Consider the following 20,782-nt stretch of genomic DNA (forward strand, 5'->3'; position numbering starts at 1 on the left):
AAAGATAAAAATAGCTTCAAATACAGTCATGACAATAAAAGAATATGACTTTAAGGACTTAACAACATTACTTCAGTTATAGTACACCAACATCTCTTATACAGGGAGTGCAGAATTATTAGGCAAATGAGTATTTTGTCCACATCATCCTGCATGTTGTCTTACTCCAAGCTGTATAGGCTCGAAAGCCTACTACCAATTAAGCATATTAGGTGATGTGCATCTCTGTAATGAGAAGGGGTGTGGTCTAATGACATCAACACCCTATATCAGGTGTGCATAATTATTAGGCAACGTCCTTTCCTTTGGCAAAATGGGTCAAAAGAAGGACTTGACAGGCTCAGAAAAGTCAAAAATAGTGAGATATCTTGCAGAGGGATGCAGCAGTCTCAAAATTGCAAAGCTTCTGAAGCGTGATCATCGAACAATCAAGCGTTTCATTCAAAATAGTCAACAGGGTCGCAAGAAGCGTGTGGAAAAACCAAGGTGCAAAATAACTGCCCATGAACTGAGAAAAGTCAAGCGTGCAGCTGCCAAGATGCCACTTGCCACCAGTTTGGCCATATTTCAGAGCTGCAACATCACTGGAGTGCCCAAAAGCACAAGGTGTGCAATACTCAGAAACATGGCCAAGGTAAGAAAGGCTGAAAGACGACCACCACTGAACAAGACACACAAGCTGAAACGTCAAGACTGGGCCAAGAAATATCTCAAGACTGGTTTTTCTAAGGTTTTATGGACTGATGAAATGAGAGTGAGTCTTGATGGGCCAGATGGATGGGCCCGTGGCTGGATTGGTAAAGGGCAGAGAGCTCCAGTCCGACTCAGACGCCAGCAAGGTGGAGGTGGAGTACTGGTTTGGGCTGGTACCATCAAAGATGAGCTTGTGGGGCTTTTTCGGGTTGAGGATGGAGACAAGCTCAACTCCCAGTCCTACTGCCAGTTTCTGGAAGACACCTTCTTCAAGCAGTGGTACAGGAAGAAGTCTGCATCCTTCAAGAAAAACATGATTTTCATGCAGGACAATGCTCCATCACACGCGTCCAAGTACTCCACAGCGTGGCTGGCAAGAAAGGGTATAAAAGAAGAAAAACTAATGACATGGCCACCTTGTTCACCTGATCTGAACCCCATTGAGAACCTGTGGTCCATCATCAAATGTGAGATTTACAAGGAAGGAAAACAGTACACCTCTTTGAACAGTGTCTGGGAGGCTGTGGTTGCTGCTGCACGCAATGTTGATGGTGAACAGATCAAAACACTGACAGAATCCATGGATGGAAGGCTTTTGAGTGTCCTTGCAAAGAAAGGTGGCTATATTGGTCGCTGATTTGTTTTTGTTTTGTTTTTGAATGTCAGAAATGTATATTTGTGAATGTGGAGATGTTATATTGGTGTCACTGGTAAAAATAAATAATTGAAATGGGTATATATTTGGTTTTTGTTAAGTTGCCTAATAATTATGCACAGTAATAGTCACCTGCACACACAGATATCCCCCTAAAATAGCTAAAACTAAAAACAAACTAAAAGCTACTTCCAAAAACATTCAGCTTTGATATTAATGAGTTTTTTGGGTTCATTGAGAACATGGTTGTTGTTCAATAATAAAATTATTCCTCAAAAATACAACTTGCCTAATAATTCTGCACTCCCTGTACATTAGCACCAGTGTTGGTCAAGTTACTTGAAAAAAGTAATCAGTAACTAATTACTGATTACTGCCCCCAAAAAGTAATCCCGTTACTTTACTGATTACTTATTTTCAAAAGTAATTACTCAGTTACTTACTTAGTTTTTAAAAACACGATTTACAACCTGAATAGGTGATAAAGGATAGATCTTTCAGCCCAATTCTACTTTTTCTGCATAATCCATCATACAAAATGTAATCAAATGGAAAAGTCCCTTTTTAAAACTTGTTTTATTAGTTTTAATCTTTTAACTTTATGCATCAAGCAAAAATTTAATTATATGCAACATTCTCTGACTGGAAGAAATTTGTTTAATATTTAAACTTATTTTCTGCACATTCCAGCACATAAAATATTTTTTTTGTGTGTGTTTACACTCAGTCTTTCAAATAGATGCAAGTAAAACACAGCAGAAAATAAATAAAGTCAAAGACTAGCGGTCCTTTAGCTCTATTTTCACCTGTAAAGCAGGAGTGGCGTAGGCGTAGGTTTACCCTGGTGCAGGTGTGCCGCAGCGGTCAGTGGAAGAATCCAGGAGTTTCTCTGTGAGTTTCCCATTACGTCGTAGCTACTCGGTGCTTGCTTGGAAGTTTAGGGGGTTTTTTTCACTGTAAAAAGAAGTTTTCTTCCCACGCACGATGGAGGCTAATGTTTTTGTCACTTTTTATAGAATCAAACTCAAAGTAAGGTCAGTACTTCCACGCTGCACGCTCATACTCTCTCCCACAATCGATATGTGATCCACTGTTGTTCTGCACACAGCTGTTGTCATAAACGTCGCACTTGCTTACGTCACTGTCATGAGACATTCTCGCAAAAAATCACGGTTATAGTAACGCAGTAACGCAGCGTTCCTACGGGAAAGTAACGGTAATCTAATTACCGTTTTTGCAATAGTAATCCCTTACTTTACTCGTTACTTGAAAAAAGTAATCGGATTGCCCATCTCTGATTAGCACTAAGGGAACACTGAATGACCTGGTGGGTTTTGTCCATAAAACTTCTCATCTAAGATTACCACAAAGTAAAAGGTCTCTCAGCAAAATTATGCAACATTTTAGGCACTATTGCCCCTATCAAATCAGTGAGCTGGGATTTTTTTTATTCTAAAAATGAACTACTGTTACAGCAACAGACAAGGACTACTGGTGTCCCACACAACAACTCAATGTCCACTATGTGAAGGAGCCAAACACATGCCTTCGCCTCTCGTTAACTGAGATAAACTGCTGGCATATTGGTTTTACATCTACTGGTATACCAGGGCTGCCCAATCCCAGTCCTCAAGAGCTACTATCCTGCAGCTTTTAGATGCATCCCTACTCCAACACAGCTGAATCAAATGGTTTGATTACCTCTTCAGCATGCCATCATGTTTGGCAAAGGCCTGATAACAAGCCATTCATTTGATTCGGGTGTGTGGGAACAAGGATGCATCTAAAAGCTGCAGGACGGTAGCTCTCGAGGACCGGGATTGGGCACCCCTGAATACTGTCCAGTCTCTCCTGGTGGACATGGCATACAGCAGCATTGTTTAATCTCATTCGAGTCACTGTTAACCTTACCCATCTTTTTAGTCTTCTGAGAGCACTGAAGCTTCTTCTTCAGCCTCAGTACATGCGTTTTATCCTCAGATTAAAATTATTATTGTGTGCTTGATGTGCCTCAGCTTTGGCCCTGGCTCTTCCCCTCTGACTGCACTTGGACATATTGCCACCTGATAAAATAACACATTGATTCATGCTATATAAAAAGTGAGACATGTCAGATTCTTTGTCAACTATACACTAATGAATCAATTTACATCAGCAGCCTAACAATTGTCATGATAATAAATACTAGTTAATCTATAGCACCAAATCATCAGTCAGTCACCTGTGACCTCGCATCTTCACCTCTGTCTGAGCTACAACATGGCAGAGCTGCCTCTGTCACCTGATAAATAACAGTGAGACATTCCAAATACATGCAGTCACACATGTGCTTCAAATACAGTCATGAACCATCAAGTCATCATCCAATTTCACCTTGATCTTGTATCACCATTACTCTCTGAGCTTTGTGTTGGTTGGAATATTTGCAAAATCATGACTACCTCATGATATTTTGTCTCATAAATTAACCCTATGAATATGTCAGTACCATTAGGACGAAATTGTGTCACCAACATTTAACGTTAGACATATAATTTTAACAGCCTCTGTAAACTAATATCCTGGCTTGCTCAAGGCTGCCGTTTTCTCTGACAGTTTCAATCAAAATTAGAAATGCTACTCTGGGACTGAGATAACTAATAGTGCTGCATGTTGTGCAGTTAGTTTCCAAAACACGTTATTCATGGTTACATACAGTTTTAGATTGATGTGGGCCAAAGCCTAGCATAGCCTGTAATGTTATTATGACGGACACATTTTATGAGTGAACTTGGCTTTAAGTGACTTACAGGTTTCTTTGAAAAATACTTTCTTATATCCAGGTTCTTCCTTTTTGCTGCCATCCTCCTCTCCTCCTCGCAGCGCAGGTTTGCCACTGCTAAAACTAAACAGAGCTCCCGGAAAGGCACAGCTAATCACATTGGCCATATTTGTCACATGACGTAGGACTCCAGTAGAGAACATAATTTAACTCGTTCTGCACTGCTGGGTGAATGAGACGTTGACAGATGTTTTTTTTTCTTTCTATCGGGTTCGTTTTTCTTTACTCGAAGAGATCAAATTATTCGCGGGGACAATTCAATAATCGCTGGATATTGGTGGGGACATGTCCATGCCAAATCTACGCCCTTGGCTGTGTGTATTCAATATAGCACGCTTCACTTTTTGCTGGGCGAACCACCACTACAGTGGACTTGTTCTTCTTTGACTGGGTTTCGCTGTGAACTGTGTTACGGTTGAATTCCTACCCTCGCATAACATCCAGGCAGACAAAGTAAGGATACTCAGCTCCCCATGGATTACCATGGGATATGACTCTGAAATGCAGACCCTTCTACCTACCAAGGGAGTTCACTGTTGTAGTGATCACTGTTGTTTAGATTCCACCTACTGCTAATGCTAACTCGGCTCTGAAGACAACTATACAGCAGCTTTAGCAGAAAGGTCAGCCGCTATCCTGTTTTCATTTTTGCTGGGGACTTCAATCATGTGGATCTAAAGGCAGTGCTCCCCAAATTCCATCAACATGTGAAGTGCGATACCAGAGGATTCAACACACTGGACAAGGTCGACTGTAACATCAAACTGGGCTACAGAGCTAAGCAGCTACCACATTTGACCCAGTGTGACTACATGTTACTGATTATTCCCACATATACAGAACTATGGCAACTTGCCCTGATGATACCGTTTCTGCAGCTGCAGGGTTGTTGGAAAAGGACTAACTGGGGCATTTCTGAATATACAGACCTGGAATTATTCACTGGCAGGGTACAGTGTAATATCAAAACCTGCACTACACTGTTACTGTGAAAAAAAGCATCCGGGTTTTCCCCAACCAGAAACCCTGGATGACCAGGGAGGTCCAGCAGGTGCTTAAAGAGAGGAACTTGGTACAGTTTCACTCTGCCTGAAATCATCCACCATAGTCCCCCCCTCCAAAAAAAATGTTTCAAAAGACTGTTCATTCCTGTTCATCCCTCCCATCAAAGGTAGGAGATATGATGGGATGATATGACGTGACATATAGTACTACACATGTGATGGTGTTCCTCTCTGCTATTCTGCATAGGCCTGAACCCCCCCTCAGTGAGCTTGCTAATAACACTGGCCACGGATACCGACTACAGAATGGAGCAACCACCTCCTCTACATGACATCACGCTGTATACCAGGAGTGAATGACACATCGATTCTGTGATCCACACCACTAGGATTTACAGCAACGACATCGAAATGTCACTTGGACTGTAGTTGGGTGGTAACAAAGAGAAGGAAGGTAGTCAGAACTGAGGGGTCTGTACTACCAGAAGGAAACATTGCAGACAACTACACCTGATAATCCCACAGGCAAATAGGAACCATGAAGAGGCTGGTATGAAAGGTACAACCAACAAATACCTACAGAGAGTAAGGCAAATCCTCAGGAGTCAGCTGAATGTAACAATGAATAAGAATAAGATCCGGGAAATCAACACCTACACCCTGCCAGTGATCAGATATCCTGCTGGAATACCCACTGATATCAAGACAAGGAAGCTCTTCACCATGCATGCAGAGTTTCACTCCAAATCCAGCACCCTGAGACCGTATGCTAAGCGGAAGGAAGGAGAAGGACTAGTGGCTGTCAGAAACACTGTCCAAGATGAGACAAACAGCCATGTGTACATCAGGAAGATTTCCACTACTGTCCATGTGCTTAGTGAATATGTCAGGCAGCAGAAACCCAAGAAAGAAGAGGAGCAAGGAGAAGAACCACCATGGAAGGACAGGCCCCTGCACGGTGGCTGGACAAAGCTGGACTGACAGCACAGAGGCACTAATCATGGCAGCACAGGAACAAGCTCTGAGCACAAGATCCATTGAGGCTGGGGTCTATCACACCAGGCAAGACCCCAGGCTGTGTAAAGATTCAATTCAATTCAATTTTATTTATATAGCGCCAAATCACAACATAAGTCGCCTCAAGGCGCTTTATAGATACAGAGAAAAACCCAACAATCATATGACCCCCTATGAGCAAGCACTTTGGCAACAGTGGGAAGGAAAAACTCCCTTTTAACAGGAAGAAACCTCCGGCAGAACCAGGCTCAGGGAGGGGCGGCCATCTGCTGCGACCGGTTGGGGTGAGAGAAGGAAGACAGGATAAAAGACATGCTGTGGAAGAGAGACAGAGGTTAATAACAGATATGATTCAATACAGAGAGGTCTGTTAATACATAGTGAGCGAGAAAGGTGACTGGAAAGGAAAAACTCAATGCATCATGTGAATCCCCCGGCAGCCTATGTCTATTGCAGCATAACTAAGGGAGGATTCAGGGTCTCCTGGTCCAGCCCTAACTATAAGCTTTAGCAAAAAGGAAAGTTTTAAGCCTAATCTTGAAAGTAGAGATAGTGTCTGTCTCCTGAATCCAAACTGGAAGCTGGTTCCACAGAAGAGGGGCCTGAAAACTGAAGGCTCTCCCTCCCATTCTACTTTTAAATACTCTAGGAACAACAAGTAGGCCTGCAGAGCGAGAGCGAAGTGCTCTAATAGGGTGATATGGTACTACAAGGTCATTAAGATAAGATGGGGCCTGATTATTTAAGACCTTGTATGTGAGGAGCAGGATTTTGAATTCAATTCTGGGGAAGCCGATGAAGGGAAGCCAAAACAGGAGAAATATGCTCTCTCCTTCTAGTCCCTGTCAGTACTCTTGCTGCAGCATTTTGGATTAGCTGAAGGCTTTTCAGTGAGTTTTTTGGACATCCTGATAATAATGAATTACAGTAGTCCAGCCTGGAAGTAATAAATGCATGAACTAGTTTTTCAGCGTCACTCTGAGACAGGATATTTCTAATTTTAGAAATGTTGCGCAAATGGAAGAATGCAGTCTTACATATTTGTTTAATATGTGCGTTGAAGGACATATCCTGGTCAAAAATGACTCCAAGGTTCCTCACAGCGTTACTGGAGGCCAAGGTAATGCCATCCAGAGTAAGAATCTGGTTAGATACCATATTTCTAGGCTTTTCAGGGCCGAGTACAATAACCTCAGTTTTATCTGAATTAAGAAGCAGAAAGTTAGCGGCCATCCAGGTCTTTACGTCTTTAAGACATTCCTGCAGTTTAACTAATTGGTGTGTGTTATCTGGCTTCATGGACAGATAGAGCTGGGTGTCATCTGCATAGCAGTGAAAATGTCTTCTAATGATACTGCCTAAGGGAAGCATGTATAATGTAAACAGAATTGGTCCTAGCACTGAACCCTGTGGAACTCCATAATTAACCTCAGTGTGTGAAGAGGACTCTCCATTTACATGAACAAATTGGAGTCTATTAGATAGATATGATACAAACCACTGCAGTGCAGTATCTGTAATACCTACAGCATGTTCTAATCGCTCTAATAGGATATTATGGTCGACAGTATCGAATGCTGCACTAAGGTCTAGCAGGACAAGCACAGAGATGAGTCCACTGTCAGAGGCCATAAGAAGATCATTTGTAACCTTCACTAAAGCTGTTTCTGTGCTGTGATGAGCTCTGAAACCTGACTGAAACTCTTCAAATAAACCATTCCTCTGCAGATGATCTGTTAGCTGTTTGACAACTACTCTTTCAAGGAGTTTTGATATGAAAGGAAGGCTGGAGATTGGCCTATAATTAGCTAAGACTGCTGGGTCTAGAGATGGCTTTTTGAGTAAAGGTTTAACTACAGCTAGCTTGAAGGCCTGTGATACATAGCCGATCATTAGAGATAGGTTGATCATATTTAAGATCGAAGAATTAATAAAGATGCCCCTGAGACAATCCAGCATATTACAGCAGGGGACAAGATGCTAGCAGGCAGGGCATACATGGAACGCCATAACCAAGTGCCTGGTATAGTGTACAGAAACATCTGTGCTGAGTATAACCTGGAGGTCTCCAGGTCAAACTCAGAAATGCCCCCTAACTTGGTTGAGAATGACCGAGCTAAGATCCTGTGGGACTTCATAATACAGGCAGACAAACTGGTCATGGCTAACTAACCTGGCATAGTGGTGGTGGACAAACAAACTGCAGCATGTGACAATTAAAAGCCACCCTTTAGCTATTGAGAGTGACTCATGGTCAAAAGTAGCCATTCATTTTACTTGAATCCTTGAATCTCGCTCTTCCTGATTACATCCCTTTATCTATTTTCTTACCACGTTAATTTGACCTCTCTCTGTCTCTTCCTCACTCTGTTGTTGAGACTGCGGTCCCTCCTGTACTTCTCTACAGTCACAGCCTCCTGTGCTGTGAAGAGTTGTTACTAGTTGTTTCTGGTACTGCTGAGACAGTAAACTCTGTTCTACAAGCTGTGTGAGTGCACTGTGATGGTAGGGGAGGTCCCAGTGGAGTTAAGAGATTTAAGTAGGCAATCTAGTGTCGGTAATGAAAATGAACAAATGGGTTTGTAGGGCCGGTGCTCAGCAACCTTTCAATTCACCCATCGACCCAAAAGTGCTTTGGCCCACTGGGAAAATGCCCGGCATACCAGATTACTAGTCTGGGCCTGCAGATTAGATAAACTGCAGGAATGTCTTAGAGACATAAACACCTGGATGACCACTAATTTCCTGCTTCTAATTTCAAATAAAACTGAGGTTTATTCTACTAGGCCCTAAAAATCTTAGAAATGTGATATCTGACCAGCTGCTTCCTCTGGATGGTATTACCTTGGCCTCCAGTAACATTATTAACATTGAGGTTTTCTCTGTTTTCTCTGTATTATTGTAGGGTCTTTACCTTCCAATATAAAATTGCCTTGAGGGTTACCCTTGCCTGTAGGGCTATTGTGATTTGGTGCTATAAATAAAGTTTAATGGAATTGGTTTTTCCCTCTCGAACCAGCTCTTGACTTTATCACAGAGTAGGTGAAGTACTGTGTCACATGCTCTCCTGTAATAACTGGAATATGGTATATGCGGCCTCTTGGTACAGGCTTTTCAGTTCTTTTATAACAATCCGGTTGTTAAGTGATGACGTGACAAATCCTACTTCCGGGCCTAGAGTAGTCTGCGTTTAATATGGCTTTTGTGTTGTTAACATGTTTAATGTTTTGTATTTTCTTCTATTTAATCTCAAAAAGCTCCTAAAACAGTCAGTGATCACTGTTGACCTCCCTCGGCTTTTATTACCGCTAATCATTTATTTAAGCTCAGTTTTTAAAACCCTAGGATGTAACTACAGCCCAGCCAGCAGCAGTATATGAATGACTAACCTCGTATTGTGGATGGATTATCTCAGTTGTTCTACTGGCTGAAGTTTGGTCCTTTTACAGCATCCTGCCATGCGATTACATTTGTTCCTGACCACCGAGAACACTCACGTTAACTTTTATCGAGTGGAAAAAAAAAGTTAGCTTGTTTATATTATGCTAACATAGCTGTGTCACTAGCGGTCATGTAGCACATCATTAGCTACAGCTAGCCAAACTTCAAACTTCATAACCCTACAAACGTCACTGCTGTTTAGTTTTCTGTCTTCATTTATGTTGGAAGTGATAGCAGAGCTGTACGTTTTAATTTGTTTCCAAAACCCCGCAGTCAGGATATGCTATATTGTATTTAGATGGAAGCTAGCGAGTTAACTTTCTGCTAACTTCTAACTCCGTTAAATGTCATAAATTCCGTTTTCATGGATGCCTGGATGTTAAACTCAATTGTTACACCTGGTAGAGCAGAACGCTGATCATTTTATTAAAGATGAAAGACTTTAGACAGTGTTTCAACTTTCAGTAATGCCATAGTGATCATTTGATATATGTACCTGCAGCGGAGTTTAGGCCCAGACACAGCTAGTGACGTCAGACTTAACGACCGGATAGTAATGGCGTGGTTCAGATTCTGGGCATTGAGTCAGTCATTCCTCTAGCATATAGCTCACCTGCTCAACCATGTGAGCTATAGTTGCACCCCAATACTGGACATTTCTAGGACTGCCCTTTCTTGTCAATTTCAATTGCAACCAATTCTAAAGGGGCAGGATTGAGAATGAGCAATTCCAAGCCTTAGGACATAGAAGCTGATAAAATAACGACTTATGGGCACGAAGATGAGGCATGGCCTCAAATGAAGGAATTCAAGCACTGAATTGGTTTTGAATTTGGGAGGATGGAGACTGCATCAATGAAACTACCCTGATTCTTGTCAGACTATTTACTGGTTTGTTTTCAAATCAAATCAAAATGTATTTCTATAGCACATAATAATGCACATAATAATACAACAAACTTGACCAAAGTGCTTCACAGTCGGGCACATCAATAGTATAAGACAGTTAGAATAGTTTGAATCAAAAGCCAGACTAAAACAATACGTTTGAAGACGCAATTTAAAAGACTGGATGGACTTGGAGGAATGAATGTAAGGACGGAGGTTATTCCAGAGTCTGGGTGCTACAATAGTAAAGGCACGATCACCTCTGGACAGCTTTGAGATTTTAATGTAGAGAGGCAAAGCTGTTGATTTGTTGGATGATGTACATTTTAGAGATGGACCGATCCGATATTACGTATCGGTATCGGTCCGATACTGACCTAAATTACTGGATCGGATATCGGAGAAAAATAAAAAATGTAATCCGATCCATTAAATATCACGAAAGCACCTCACAAAACTTGCAACACGCCGTAACTCACCTCAGAACGTTAGCACGTCGGAGCAGTATGCATCACGTGATAGAGCGGCTGTGGCATGCGGGACCTGTGGTGGTCTGGATAGCATTTGGAGCTTCGCTAGCAACCCGGCATTTCATCTCCGACAAAGTTATCCCGAGAGAAGTAAAGCAAGTGTGTAAGTCCATCTCTGAATGTTTGTAAAGCATTCCTGCGTTAAGCTTAACAAGCGATATATGGAGCGACTGCCTCTTCTTGCTGCTACTTCAATCATGAAACTGCTTAATGATCAGCTGATCGGCTTTTCTGTCGCGAGATTACTTTCTACACCAGGATCTTTTTCTACATAGCTGACGGCTGGTAACTGTGCAGGGGCGGATCTAGCAACGTTTAGCCAGGGGGGCCGATAGGGCATTAACAGGGAAAAGGGGGCACAAAGACATACTTTTCTTTCTTATTCTCATTTAAAATGTCGAGCTTTTAATAAATAATTATCTGACACCCAAAGTTTTAATTTGATGTAAAATGAATAGAAGTCAATTACTGTATATAGTAACTATTAAGTCTAATATATATACCCTAGTAAGCTATAGTACTTTTTCCTTTGGGAAGGTACCATCTGTGCAGTCTGCAATTTTGTTGAAGAAAGATGTTGAATCTATTTAATATTTGTTGAAAAATAATTGATTTCTGTGCATTTTTTTTCACACTGCATCAAATTAAGGTTGATTACGTCGATTAAGCATCACGAGGTGGAGCGTGAGGGGTGGTTCCCTTTTTTTATTTATTTTTGTTGTTGCTGGGAGTTGGAACCCTATTAGTTAGGTTGCTTAATATTTATGCTAAGTACTCTTTCAAATACCAGAATAGGGAGGATGGTGTAGGTTTAAGTTTATTAGATTGATCAGTATTGCTGAACTATGAAATAATTTTTTTGCATACAGGTATAACAGAATAGCTTTAGTGTAGTTGTTGTTTTAAACTTGAGTATGAACTTATACAAAATGCAGCAAGATATTTAAAAAAACAGTTTTGTTGATTAAAAAACACTATATCGGATTCATATCGGTATCGGCAGATATCCAAATTTATGATATCGGTATCGGTATCGGACATAAAAAAGTGGTATCGTGCCATCTCTAGTACATTTATGGAAAAAAAGAACAGGAATGCAATTAGAAGCTGTGGAAGTGAGTTTCCTTTAAAGACCTCGCCTTTAGGGATAGCTTCAGGAGCTCAGTCATTTGAGAGGATCTCACAGAACTACTTGTTGCCTGTATCAAGAATAAAAACATGAGTTTTTGGGGCATTAGCCTAGGTACTGGATGCATTTTGGGTAAGTTACAGATCCACCCAGGAGAAGCTCTCATGATATGCTGAATAGATCAGGGCTCTCAGCTAACTCACAAAAACCTCAGTCTTGGAAGAGCTTGAGGTCTGGGCTTTGTTGCCCCCAGTCCCATAAACAAATAAGCAGTCTGAAATGGATGGATGGCTGTATAGATAAGATTAAATTGAAAAAACGTTGAGATCAACAATTTCCAAATCCTTGAATGGACCAACAAAGAGAGAGACTGTGTGTTATGAGGAGCCCTAAAGTGTGACTGCTGAGGCTGAATTACATTATTTTCCCCCAGGAGGCCATGTAACGGCGACCATGACTCTGATCAGACAGGGCAGCTTGTGTATAGTTATTTATGTCATTAGTATCACAAACGTTATACAGCTGAAGAGAGGGAGCAGTTATTCATATTGATTTTGCCTGAAGCAAAACTGAAATTAAAGCATATTAAATGCATGATGCAGCATTAACAGGAGTACTGTGGCGTAAAATCAGATGTGAAAGTTCTCCATGGTGTTTAAATGTATTATAGTGGATTATATACCTCTGACTATGAGACTGCAAAAGAATTTATACATAGGAGAGGCAATGGATACATTATCACACATGAGAGATGAATATAAAAGCGACACAGTTTGAGATTAATAATCCTTTTTTTCTGTCTGTTTCTGTTTGCAGGTTTAGGAACCAAATGCAATCCAGGCAGACTGAATTAAACAAAAAAATGAGCCTATTCATTGAGGGTTTTGGGAAAAGTCTGTGAAACATAAAGTCCAAAAGCAAAGCAAAGCTAAACTAAATCCACAACAACACAGGGTCAGGAATACAAAGAGACATCATAGATGGTCTGACAAGAAACAAAGGGACACCGAGGTTATAAGTATACACAGACACACCAAGAGGTAATCTGGGGAACTGGAAACAGTTGGGTAACAAGACACAGCTGAAAACAGTCAATGCAACGAGATGAGAAGTCAAACTAGACACATGACAACCATCAAAGTAAAACAAGAAGTCACAGATGAACACTGTCATGACTCAGGGTTTGTGTTTATTAATATTATCCTATGTTCTTGTTTATTCTGGTTATGTATTCTGTTAAGATATATAAAACTCCTTTGTCCCCACATGCCATTAGACTGTTTAACTCCTCACTGGAGGGGAGAGGAAATGGGGACAAGGAAGGGAGGGAACAACTGAGCTGTAGTGCTTTTTTACACTGTGCAATATTTGCAATCTTTGTTTTTTTCTTATATTCGACTGTATAAAAGGCTCTGGGATTTTATGTCTATGTGTGGGGTGGACTCGTAGGAAATGACGTAGGCAGAAGTTGGGTGTAACGCGATGCTACTTGAGAAGGGGAGATGGTTTTCCGTGTTAGTTCTGTTTACCTCGTAAGCTGTGTTCCTGGTTGCCATCCTTCACGGTGATGCTCCAAGTGTTAAGTTCATGACTGGAAGTAAGTTTCCTTAAATGTGTTTATTTTCCGATTCTGATGTTGGCCGCGGCTTTAGTTACATTCTACCGCGTTGTAGCACCATTTTTTTTTCATCTCGTGACTAGAGGCATGTGCCGCTGGCCGCTGCCATTATGTAGTAATTTTATTCGGCCACACGATGGCGCCAAAGTCCCTTTGTTTACAGTAGGAGTGGATGTTTCGGCTATGTATGACATTCTCACTGTGCTTATTGTGTCCTTTCTGTGTTTGGAGCAAGAGATGTAAGATTGGCATAGTTCAAATCATATATGTTGTGTTATGTGTATATTCAGATGGATGTGTTGGTTTATTTCATTAAATTCTTTATGTTTATCTTGGTGAAGCTGTTGCTGTATATATTTATATACTCATGGCAACTTGTTTGTTACTGCAGACTGCTGGCAACACTGAGCATCTAGGTGGCAATAAAACAGCTGGCGGTGACAATCCAGCAAAGTGGAAGCCTGTTGTCCTCCTTCCTGTATCCTGACCGATACACCATCTTGTTAGCTGCTGAACCTAAAAGAACTAGCCCTCACCAAGTACTCCTCAACATCGACTGTCCAATAATCACTGTGCAATATACTCAAATGTGCAATAGTATTTATCCATATTATATATTGTGTGTTTATATGTGTATATTTGTATATATGGTATATTTATGTTTAATCCTTATATCCTTAATCTGTAACATGCAATCCAACCCTCCACCTCGTGATGCTTAATTGACGTAATCAACTTTAATTTGATGCAGTGTGGAAAAAAAAATGCACAGAAATAATTTTTTTTCCAAGAATAATTAAATAGATTCAACATCTTTCTTCAAAAGAACTGCAGACTGCACAGATGGTACCTTCCCAAAGGAAGAAGTACTATAGCTTACTAGGGTATATTAGACTTAACAGTTACTATATACAGTAATGGACTTCTATACATTTTACATCAGATTAAAACTTTGGGTGTAAGATTCACATCATTTTTTATTAAAAGCTCGACATTTTAAATGAGAATAAGAAAGAAAAGTATGTCTTTGTGCCCCCTTCTCCCTGTTAATGCCCTATCGGCCCCCTGGCAAAACTTTGCTAGATCCGCCCCTGCACAGTTACCAGCCGTCAGCTATGTAGAAAAAGATCCTGGTGTAGAAAGTAATATTAAATAAATTCTAACAACAGCTTATCAAGCGTAAACGTGCTGCTGTTGTTCATCCGCTGGTTTCCTCTTTCTGGCACGAGGTGAGCAATAAACAAACGAGAGAAGGACTCGCGACAGAAAAGCCGATCAGCTGATCATTGATCAGTTTCATGATTGAAGTAGCAGCAGGAGAGGGAGGGAGAGAATGAGAGGCAGTCACTCCATATATCAGTTGTTAAGCTTAACGTGGGAATGCTTTACAAACATTCAGAGATGAATTTGCACATTTGTTTTACTTCTCTCTGGGATAACCTTCTCGGAGATGAAATGCTGGTTAGGTAGCGAGGCTACAAATACACACAGCCGCTCTATCACGTGAGCACACTGCTCCTACATGCTACGGTTATGAGCCGAGTTACGCCATATCCCAAGTTTTGTAGGGTGCTTTTTTGATATTTAATGGATTTAAAAAAAAAAAAAAATTTCTCCGATATCCGATCCAGTAATTTACGTCAGTATCAGACCGATACCGATACGTAATATCGGATCGGTCCATCTCTAAAAATAACATGGGCACCACTGCCAAGCCCATTGCTAAAAACGGCCCAGTAAAGAACCCAGTAAACACGATGTTCCCTGCTGTCAGCGGTCACGCAGGAAGGTAGTGCAAGTGTCAGTCAGTGTAACAGTAAAAATACCTCATGGAAATGCTTCATTTCAGCAGGTTTCAACATAATCTAATCATTGGTCTAATACTAATATGCTAATCTTCTCTGCATAATATACATCCTCCCTCTAGGTACCATTTTCTGCAAATTTGATCTTGACTTTGACTGTTTTGCTGATGACACCCAGTTATATCTCTCCTGCAGGCCTGATTCAACCCTCCCTCCTCCTTCCCTTACTATCCAAATTAAAATCCTGGTTTAGCTCTAATTTTCTCAAGCTCAATGAGAATAAAACTGAAATCTTCCTTATTGGCTCGAAATCCAACCTTTTTGAAGGTGAACCATTTCTCACTCACCATCGATAACTCCACAGTTTTCCCTTCTCCTCAGGTTAAGAGCCTTGGTGTCATCCTAGACAGTTCACTCTCCTATAAATCGCACATCAATAATCTCACCTGTTCTGCCTTTTTCCATCTACGCAACATTAACAGATTACGTCCTTCTCTTTCCACCCAGTCTACGTCCATTCTTGTCCACAGTCTCGTTACCTCCCGCAGTGATTACTGTAATTCTCTTTTGCATGGTCTCCCTCATAAATCCCTCCATAAGTTTCAACTGGTTCAGAACTCTGCTGCTCGCATTATTACCAGAACCCCTCCTGCCAGCACATCACCCTGTTCTTCAGGAACTTCACTAGCTCTTCTGCTGACCTTCAAGGCCCTTCATAACCTTGCTCCTGCTTACCTGACTGACCTTTTAAGCACTATCTCTTCTGCCCGCTCACTTCGATCTTCTTCTTTTATCCAGCTTGCTGTGCCTTCTTTCCACCTCAGCACCATGGGAAGCCATGTTTTTATTGTTCTTCATTGTGTCATTGTTCTATTATGTGTTTTATCCTGTTGTACAGTGTCCTTGGATGTCTTGAAAGGTGCTTTCTAAATAAACTTTATTATTATTATTATTATTATTACTGATACCTAGTTTTCCTTCATGCATGAAATCCATAATAGTGACTTTCAACACAAACAGGAGGAAAAAATGAAAATTTATTCACAGAGAAATAAAAGTTTATTCCAAAATGAGCTGTCAAGATAGATTCTTCTGTTTGTCTCCTTAATGCAGTTTTAATAAGAAAGTTATTGTCCCCGTGACTGAACACCTCTGTTATTTTCCACGTGGTAAAAGTGCTTTAATCTATATCCAAGTACATTTATGTCTTACATTTATAACTTCAAGAACATTTGGGATTAGATGGTCATAAGAAACACAAATTCAACCCTCTAACTTTTACATTCAAGTTAAGTGATTCTCAAGCGTAGCCTAGAGAGCAATTGCCCTAATTTTTCCAGCAAAGAAAAAGCCAAGCTATTAATGGCTTAGCAAAGATAAGCCCAAACGGTGTTAATAAAAGATTGGATAATGATTTTTAAAGAACGGAGAGGGGACAGCACATAGGGCAGAAATAATTAATCACCTTGAATGGAAGTGGAGAGGAAAAGAGATGCAGAGCTGGGGAGGCACGAAAAGGCGAGAGAGGAGGGGAGATCAGGTGAAAGAAAAAGAGTCAAATGACTTAAGAGGAGGAAAGGGGAAAGGAAGGCAAAAGGTTAGGGGGAGACGGGGAAGAGATGAGAAAAAGATAAGGCCAGTACTATAAAAAGATACTGACACTGAGCAGCAATAATTAGTCTTCAGGTATGGATGGAAAGATAAGGATAAGAGAAAAAATAAAAGAGAGAGAAGACGGGATTGATGCAGGCGAGATGAGGGGGAAGAAAAAGGAAAAAAACAGTTTAGACATTTCCCATCAAGACTAATCTACGGAAGGAGCTTAAAGTTAATCATCACTGAAATTACAAGTAATCAAAAATAAAGGGTTTAGCAGTCTCAGTGCCCAGGCAGTACTTTTGTAACAATAAGATCACAGTGATTAGACTGACAGCAGCAGATAGAAGAGGGATGCCGCTTTTTTTAAAGGTACATCAACAAAGAAATTACATGCAGTTGAGTCCAGTGTGGAAATGTCACTGACGTTAACAAGGAGTGGATTCATGTCTGAAGCTCTGCTACCTGAACTTTTTTTGTCCAATGTTCTCCTGCAGTTCTGTCAGCTGTAGTCTGTCATGTTCCAAATATGACAGCCATTATAAACACAGCATTTAAACTCAGTTCTTTCAGTAACCTTTCTCTCTAAACATACTGATGAACTCAGTTATTTTGGGTATCTCACTTTATTCTACATTTGTTACCCCCCACAGTGGCCCGACATCCACTTCAAGCAGAAAGTGGAGGAGATGTGCAGGAGATGAGAAAGTGAGCAGGGTGCTCTCAAGCTTTCTTATTGGTGTCCATTATGCAGTTACCTGAGAAAAGTTGGGAAATATAAACATAATCATGTCTTGTTGTTGGCTGTCATCCTGATTTTGACTGAAGTGTATTGGTACACAATCATGCTATATTCCAAAATTCTGGTAATATTACCATGTACCATAGTCCATGTACTATACACTCAGAAAAATAAAGGTGCCAACTGGAACCAAAAGTGGTTCTTTAGACTGATGCCATAGAAGAACCTTTTTTGGTGCCACAAAGAACCTTTCAAACAATGGTTCTTTGAAGAACCATTTCTTTCAGTGGTTCATTGAAGAACCATTAAAGGTGCCCCAAAGAACCATTTCTTGATGGTTCTTTGGGGCACCTTTAATGGTTTTTCAAAGAACCATTTTTAAAAAGGTTCTTCAAATGGTTCTTTAAAAGAACCATTTTAAAGAACCTTTTTTGAGTGGTTCTTTAAAAAAACATTTTAAATCTTTCAAAATAAAATGCATCATAAATTGCATTTGAGCAGGGTAAAATAAATACGAGCACAGCATAGACATATATTAATGGTTTATTGTCATTTTGTAGTTACCAAAAGACAAAAAGGCATTTTAACCCTCAGCACAACATCACTACTAATACATGTCACATATTAGTGTTTTAAACAATAATAATTAAATATATTGGCTATACTATCTATCTATATACACACACATATACATATACACACACACATATATATATATACACATACATATATATATATATATATAATATATATATATATATATATATATATATATATATATATATATATATATATACTATATCTACAGATAACACAACAAATAATACATGTATTGTTTAATTAATAAAACATCAGAAAGTGATAAAACACGTTAGAAATAGCTTCATAACAGACCAATAAATCAACACATTTTCATCAGCAGATGTTTGCATGTTCAGTAAAAACATTTCAACAACAAGTTTATGATTAAAATGATCAATGAACTTCAGCCTTACGCTCTGTAATGTACTTTTCATGTTGTACTCATGGCCCTTTGTTAGTCCAGTTTAGGACAATGTCTCTGACGTATGTTTCATATCAAATATATGTCATATCAAAACAAACCCACACCTGCAGTTGTTTCAGTTTTTCACTGGCGTTTCCTGTCAGCTGGTCAACCTCACTCAGGCGGACATCCATATCAGCCAACCAAACGACAAGTTCCTCCCTTTGTGCTTCAAATCCCTCCCACTCTGAGACAAGGAGCTGAAAGAGAGAGAAAAGAGTCAATTATAAAGAAGAGAGAAAAGTGAAACCCTCCTCAGAAGGTCTGACTCGCATACCTGCAGTTGACCTGTGATGGACTCCAGTTTGGCGTTCACGTCATCCCTCGCCGATGCCAGCAGCAGAGTCTGCAGGGTGCCCTGGAAGAGCTGAGTTAATGTTCGACTCCTCCTGGTCAGGCTCTCCAGCTGGATGACCCGAGGTCTCCCCTCTCGCCGCTGCCTCTGAACACACAAACACAAATTGCATCTGAAGCAGGAGGTGCAGATTTTTTTTGCTATTCTTTTCTAAATCCAGGCTTGATCACGTGGAGGTATTTGGAAAATTGTTTTGGCCAGTGGACGACTGTTGTCTTGCAGAAAGTCAAATCAATCAAACATATGCGATACACAATCAATTCACAAGAACACATTGTAAAAAATAAGTCCAGTTCTTGCCTGATTTCAAGTGAAATCTGCATCAAAACAGGGTGACAGAAGTAAAACGAGTGCACAAAGCCTCACTTTGTACAAGCCTGCTATTACAGTTCTCCTCTATGCAGACGACTTTCCTGTTTTCAAGGCACAACTTGGATCTGCTGTACGAATCTTATGGATACACACTAAATGAAATAATAGTGTGCATGACTCCAGATTCTGATCCCTCATCCTAATATGGTCCCAACATAGCAACAGCAATAAAGCAAATGTTGAGGCTTCAAAATACAAAGTCCATAAACCAATGGCTGACATGGGTTTTATCATAAGGGTGATAAATATACAGATTTCAGTCTGTCTTAGAGATTTGATTTTCATTTACCTGCAGATGCACTATACATACCTGCTCCATGGTTTTTCACAACATTTTGCATATCACTATTTAATACAGGAAGTACGTGAACTAAAACATGTCATCGGTCTTTGTGAGAGGACCATATTAATGAAACAAACCTCAATGACATCATAGGGATCCCTAAAGATGCTCCTGCTGCTTCTCTTCCTCCTCATCCTAAGCTTCCTTCTTCTTGTCCTCGCCTTCCATCCAATTGTAATTCAATCTAATTGTGTTTCTGCCCCTCCTCTTCCTCATTTTGTTGGAGCTGTGAACACAGTTAATGTGAATCTGGATTAATTTGTGCAAACAAGAAAAATCTACAGCTTTTTGGTCAGAGGTGCTCTTGTGATTTAAGCCGGGTAGAGTAGATTTATGTGTTGATGCTACCTGCTTCAGCTCTGGCTGCTGAGTGATATTTACACCCTGGCTGGATTACAAACTTTAACCATGTGCTGAACTTTGGCCCAGCGTTGATACCTCTTGTTAGTATAACGACCTCTTCTTAGCTTGTATGTATGATGGTGGATAAATGAAATATACAAAAAAATTTAACTATATTACAAAAGAACATCTACCTTGGAAACATCAAATGACCGGAGCATAACTTGTCAACTAGTCCGAAACTAAGTTATGCAGGAACAGTCAAAGACACACCTTCTCATGTTTGAAACCATTGTTTGAAAGGTTCTTTGTGGCACCAAAAAAGGTTCTTCTATGGCATCAGTCTAAAGAACCACTTTCTATTCATTTCTATATAATTCTATTAG

The 20,782-nt window shown here is 40.3% G+C and overlaps 1 protein-coding gene across 1 annotated transcript; it reads right to left on the minus strand.

The window, feature by feature from the left end:
- Positions 1-18,740: 18,740 nt before the first annotated feature.
- Positions 18,741-20,551, minus strand: LOC308408673 (uncharacterized protein). The gene is made up of 3 exons (XM_080901040.1): positions 20,132-20,551; positions 19,262-19,426; positions 18,741-19,184 (listed from the first exon to the last, which is right to left on the minus strand). The coding sequence occupies exons 1-3, from the start codon at positions 20,186-20,188 to the stop codon at positions 19,017-19,019; spliced, it is 390 nt and encodes a 129-aa protein (XP_080757166.1). The 5' UTR covers positions 20,189-20,551; the 3' UTR covers positions 18,741-19,016.
- Positions 20,552-20,782: the final 231 nt, after the last annotated feature.

Source organism: Rhamphochromis sp. 'chilingali' (genome assembly GCF_963969265.1).
Source record: "Rhamphochromis sp. 'chilingali' genome assembly, chromosome: 13".
Lineage (NCBI taxonomy): Eukaryota > Metazoa > Chordata > Actinopteri > Cichliformes > Cichlidae > Rhamphochromis > Rhamphochromis sp. 'chilingali'.